Genomic DNA, 5,668 nt, shown 5'->3' with positions numbered 1-5,668 from the left:
CTAAAAAATAAGTAGCATGTGAAGAGAAAATCCAAAGGAAAAAAAAGGTAACTGTGTTTGAAGAGGAAATCCAATGAAAAAAAAATGATGTTGCTTTTTTTTTTTTAATTGTGTAGTAATATAATTTAAGTAAAAAAATAGTAAAAAATAAATTAATAATAAAAGGATTAGATTTCAAAATTTGTAAGATAGTTAAAATTTTTTTTTTTTCGATGGTAAGACTGAGAATTTTATTAAGAAACACAAGGAAAATATACATCACAGAGAAGAACTTGCTCTAGAAAGCAACTTTGTAACGTTTGACTTGTTTTGTCTATAGCTTAATAAGACTGCCATCATTTTTAATAGTAAAATAAGTATATATCTATTAGAAACCTTATATATAGCGTTTAGGGTCATAGAACTATAAAAGTCTATTTTTATAAGAAGTATTCGTAAAAAAAAAAAAATTAAACAAAAAGTAGATTCATAAATTAAGTAAGAAAATAGTAAAAAATAAATTAATAATAAAATGATTAGAATTTGGATTATTTTTAAATTAAGATTTTTATCAACTTAAAAATTATAAGAGGAGAAGATAAAGACAATATATATATATATATATATATATATATAACCTATAAACCTAGAATTTACCATAAATAATACACAACAGAAAGGCCCACCATAGCAACGACCCTTATTCCAAAGTACTTTGGGCCAATATTCGTGGGCTCCCAATCAGGGTTCAAGCCGCACACACACAATTCTTACTATAAAATCTCAGCAGAAAGGGGCTAGGGTTTTTGCAGTTCCGCCCTATAAAAACGCTTTCATCCCTCTCACAACACTACTTAGATCTTCCTAAACCCTAAAACTATTCAGGTAAACTCCCTCTTAGTTCTCTTTCTTTTGTAGTTTCAGATCTTGGGTTTTGTTTGTATTTTTGTTAATCTTTAATATATATGTGTATTATGTGGGTTTGTTTATTTTGTCTCTGATGATGATCTAAGTTGAAAAACTTTCGTTCTTCTGAGAAAGAAAATCCATGAGGAATATTTATGGAGACCTGAACTGAAGGGACATTTTCTGGGTCATACTCGTTTTTCCATTTTTTTTTCCCATCTTTTTTGGTAATCAGTTTCTTTGTTTTCCAGTTTGATTTATTTTGTATTTATTTGATTTTGTTCTGTTTGTTTGTTGAGAAAACGAAGGGAAGTGAAATTTTTTGGCCTTACCCTTGCATATTGGGAATGTTCTTTAAGTTTGTTTCTAAGTTATGGTTGTATTAACCCTTCTTTGAGATTTAGTCAATATTAGACTTAAAAATGTTGATATTGCCTCTGATGATGAATAAACAATTACTTTCGTTCTTCCGAGATTTTATATGCGGAAAAAATTTGGAGACCTGAACTGAAGAGGCTTAACATTAACACACACACACATTCTTTCTTTAGTTTGAGCTAGTGTTTCATGTTTTTTACTTGATTCTAGTGCATATGTGCATAGTTTTACTAGTCCTACTTGATTAAAGTGTGATTGTTTGATGGTGTTCTCCAATGTGTGATGTTTTAAAACCATGTAGCACTAAAATTTTCCTGCCAAACTAAATATGGGAACTAAAATGAAAGTTTTCCAACTCATTTTAAGGTTGTTACCAAACATAGGAAATTGGGATAGTTATCTAGAAAATGCTTTTTGGAAAATGATTCATTCTTGAGAATTTGTTAATTTCGAAACAAACAGAACATTACGGTTGTTTTTCATTAGGACAAAAAGTTTCTATGTCCAGAAAATGAATCAATTGTTTTCGGGCTTTGATGTTTTTAAACTTTCTTATTATTTTTGTGGATATTGGAGATCTTCGTTAGCCTCTAATGATGTGTACAATAAAACTTTCGTTCTCCTGAGTTTGTTAATGCTGAAAATATTTGGAGACCTGAACTGAAGAGTATGCTTAGGAGATCTTTTGATGCATTTCTTGTTTGTTTTATGTGGTGATTTTTTACTTTATCAACTTTTCTCATTTTAGAAACTTATTTCACCCTTTTCCTACTAGGCTTTATCAGTTCTATCAAATGCTATTTGAATGGTTATGGACCCTTAGGATATTCATGAACTGTTGAATAGGTTCTATGTTTCATTGTTGGGATATTTTCTAGGCCAAATTTTTTTGACCAATAGACCAAATTGTTCATGTAACATAGCTTGCATTTCCAATCAAGGATTTGAGGTGTACATTTTTATTTTGGCATTATATATTTTCTTTTAAAATTTCTTTTTGTATATATGTTGTTCTTTGTTATACTTGTTACTCTGTCTAATCAATTTTTTGTTGGGTGTATTCCTTTCCAGGAGGTTTATCATTGGTACTTTAAGAAAATCTCGAAAAGCTCCATTTATTTTTCAAGATGAGGTATTTTATTTCTATAACTCTCTTTTTTTTTTGTTTAATTATCTCAATTGTTTTACAATGTAACTTTTATTAGTTTAATCACTGACTGAATTTTTTTTTCCTTTGTTCTCTTTCCAGCAAGCCAATGGAGGAAGATGTAAGTTATTTTGAATTTTGAGCTGAATGATTTTGTGGTTTTTGAGTGCATCTTTAATTCTTTACAATTTTTTGTTTTAATAGGTTTTCATCTTTACTTTGCATATGGCGTTATTCATGTACCATATAAATATTACGGCTCCTTTATCCCCATTTTGCAAGTATCCATCAGAGAATCATCAATAATCCATGATTGAAAATTTTCCTTATGTTGGTTCTTTAATTAGGTATGGAATGGTGAAACATGACATGAATTTGAGAAAAAGATGAAAATACGTACTGTTTCATGATCTTGTAATTTATATTAAGAGGCCAGCATTATACATAGAGCCTGAAATTTTTTGTAAGACATCTTTTGAAGACAATATGTATTTCTATTACAAGAATTTTACTACTGAATTTGACTGAAGCAAGTTATGGCAATATGGCTTTTGGTTACTTGTCAGAACAAACTTTTAACTCTTTGTTGCTTATCAAAACAAACTTTCAACTTTTGGTTGTCGTATTGTATAATCTTATTTTAGTGTGAACAAATTTAATGAATACTTTTTATTGGGTTTTTACAGTGAGTAAAATTTTTCTTCAATTTCTAAGAGCTTTTTATAATCATATTATTTAATGAATGTTTGAAAGCTCCCCATAGAGCTAAATAATTGATACTTTTTTGTTTTTTATTGCTTTTAAGATTGACCTTCAAGTTTTTGCCATTATTGGTGTGTCTTATACTGAGTTCCGTCCAATACCCTCTGTCATTTCTTCTAGAAACCTTGAATATCATTTTCTTAAATGTTTATCAAAAATTATTTTTGCAGGTTGTTAAGAATGAGGAAGAGGAATTTAACACTGGACCACTTTCTGTGCTGATGATGAGTGTTAAAAACAACACACAGGTAATGTCCTTATCATTACAGGGTCTGTTTTTGCTCATTGCAGGTTTATATATTGAGTAGGTGTTAAATTGAATTGTTCTCGCCTAACAGGTCCTTATTAATTGTCGGAATAACAAAAAGCTGTTGGGTCGTGTCAGAGCATTTGATCGGCACTGCAACATGGTTCTTGAAAATGTCAGGGAAATGTGGACTGAGGTAAGATTTTCATTGAAAAACATTTTCCTCTTAATTGAAGGGAAAAACTTAGGTATAGAACCTTAGGTTCCCTAATTAAATTCAAGCACTTGGTTGCACTGTGCCATAATCTATGGATAATTTGACTGGGGAACCTAATGTGCCAGCACACTATATCTTAATAGAAATCGGGCTTCAGCCTTGCCTATAATTTTATTTACAACTCTGTCTGATTCCATATCTACAACTGACCATTTGTATTCCTCCATATAGGTACCAAAAACTGGGAAAGGAAAGAAAAAAGCCCATCCAGTTAACAAGGACAGATTCATCAGTAAGATGTTTCTTCGTGGAGACTCTGTAATCATTGTTCTTAGGAATCCTAAGTGAGGTATATCTGTACTGTTGGACTTAATCATGTATTGTGTATTCAACCTCATAATATCTCACCTGCAACTAATTTGGTTTAAATGCCCCCTCCATCTTCAAACAATGAGGCCTAGACCCTAGTTAGTTCATGATGCGGCATCTGCCTTAGTTAAATGAGGGAAGAAGAGTTATCCTATTAGGCTATTACCCTTACCGGAGCTTTACCATGTTTGTATGGTACTGATTTGTAAATTTGATGATTTATGACAGGATTATTTTGTCATTGTCATTATTAACAGTGAGTTTTCTTTTAAATTTCAAACGATGATGAGAAATTATGAAATGAAAAAAAAGTAGAGTTTACTATAAAGCCACTAATCTTCTGTTGTGCCTTTTGTTGCCAGCTCTAGAATTATCATATTGTGAACTATCAAATTTTTTATTGTATGTCTTAGTGCAATATGGATTGTTTAACTAATCTAGGATTGTACTATTTGAAGATTCTGTTCTGAATATAGAATTTATCGACTATGGCCCAAACTCGTTTTTCCTCAAATCAGAATTAGCATGCCGCAACCTGGGCATCTCAGTCCAGCCTTGCACTTAATGCAAATGATCAACTAGCCCAATGACAAAATCCATGAAGGCTGTGAAGGTGCACACTGCAAATGCTGCTGGCAGTATCTACACTAGCATATATACACCCTGTAAGGCCAAGACCAGTTTATCAAGAGTAGGATTATGATGATACACTATCTAGTGTAGGATTATGATGATTTTGTCAAAAACAATTCGTAAACCTGTACGGGTGTTCATGGCTTGTTTGAGTCGACAGCAGAAAATGTCAGTGACCTAATTGCGTAATCAGTCATCTCTAGACCTTATTGTGAAGCAGTATTTGGCCGTAACTCTTAAATTCGTTCCTTCAACAAATGCCTTTTTTGATTCGTTGAAATAAATATAGTGTTTGTGTGTTCATTTTTCTGGTTTATTAAATTATGGGAAATGATTTGCAGCAAATTTAAGTTGTAGCAACTCTTGTAAAATGTACGCATGTCAAGTGGTCATTTGGTTAAAATTTTAATCTTGACACTGAATTTTTCATTTAAGAATAAGTCTAGACAGGTTTCTAAGTGAGGCATTGACTCTTGTGTTATTTTGCAGGAGTTGTTGTAACTTAGTTTGCTGTGACTTCTTTCCCAAAAGTATAATTGTGTCAATTTCATCATTTAAATATTTAATTATGTTTAAATTCCATCTTTTGAACTTCAAAATAAAGTTAATTTTATTTTTGGATCTTCTCTACATAAAATTCGTTAACGAGATTATATGACAAGACAAACTAAGTACTTGTTAGGCACACGTGAAACCCAACTCGATTGAAATCTCTTCCATGATTGGGGAATATGAAATCTGGTATGAGTCGAATGACACTGTACATCGCATTTTGGGGCACCGACACTCTGTGGATGGTTTCCTTGGTTCTCTTAAGATGGGGCCTTGACTCTCCCTCACTCCTATTGATTGCTCGTCCCTTGAATTTTGAGCTTAAGCTCAAACTGAACTAGTCTTTAGACCTATGCCACCCACGATGCCTAGGTTTCAGTCCATGTACCCATAGGTTGTGTGGTGAATGTGGTCGCCAATTTTATTGATGAGCAGAGGAGGTTTGTTTCTTGGACTATCTCTTACGGTCTCCATAGCT

The 5,668-nt window shown here is 32.0% G+C and overlaps 1 protein-coding gene and 3 non-coding genes across 7 annotated transcripts; all 4 read left to right on the top strand.

Moving 5' to 3' along the window:
• The first annotated feature begins 702 nt into the window (after positions 1–702).
• Positions 703–4,941, top strand: LOC126717758 (uncharacterized). 4 transcript variants are annotated; one of them, XM_050419608.1, is made up of 7 exons: positions 703–864; positions 2,335–2,395; positions 2,513–2,531; positions 3,343–3,420; positions 3,511–3,615; positions 3,868–3,985; positions 4,524–4,941. In XM_050419608.1, exons 2-6 carry the CDS (start codon positions 2,391–2,393, stop codon positions 3,982–3,984), a joined length of 324 nt encoding a protein of 107 aa, XP_050275565.1. In that variant the 5' UTR covers positions 703–864; positions 2,335–2,390; the 3' UTR covers position 3,985; positions 4,524–4,941. The 4 variants fall into 4 exon arrangements, with proteins under 4 accessions (XP_050275565.1, XP_050275566.1, XP_050275567.1 ...); XM_050419609.1 differs by having other exon boundaries at positions 4,482–4,941; XM_050419610.1 differs by having other exon boundaries at positions 4,464–4,941.
• Positions 973–1,063, top strand: LOC126720093 (small nucleolar RNA Z159/U59). Its single transcript, XR_007653257.1, has one exon. It is a non-coding gene; the product is annotated as a small nucleolar RNA Z159/U59 (small nucleolar RNA).
• On the top strand, positions 1,319–1,402 carry LOC126720091 (small nucleolar RNA Z159/U59). Its single transcript, XR_007653255.1, has one exon. It is a non-coding gene; the product is annotated as a small nucleolar RNA Z159/U59 (small nucleolar RNA).
• LOC126720092 (small nucleolar RNA Z159/U59) lies at positions 1,850–1,933 on the top strand. Its single transcript, XR_007653256.1, has one exon. It is a non-coding gene; the product is annotated as a small nucleolar RNA Z159/U59 (small nucleolar RNA).
• Positions 4,942–5,668: the final 727 nt, after the last annotated feature.

This window comes from Quercus robur, chromosome 3 (assembly GCF_932294415.1).
Source record: "Quercus robur chromosome 3, dhQueRobu3.1, whole genome shotgun sequence".
NCBI lineage: Eukaryota > Viridiplantae > Streptophyta > Magnoliopsida > Fagales > Fagaceae > Quercus > Quercus robur.
Note: the sequence above shows the minus strand (reverse complement) of the source record. Positions and strands in the feature narration are given on the sequence as shown.

Bases quoted from the DNA above. Each gene is read 5' to 3' on its own strand.
- LOC126717758 (XM_050419608.1), top strand. The intron at 3,421-3,510 runs GTAATGTCCTTA...CTCGCCTAACAG, and splicing joins GTGTTAAAAACAACACACAG to GTCCTTATTAATTGTCGGAA. The intron at 3,616-3,867 runs GTAAGATTTTCA...TCCTCCATATAG, and splicing joins TCAGGGAAATGTGGACTGAG to GTACCAAAAACTGGGAAAGG.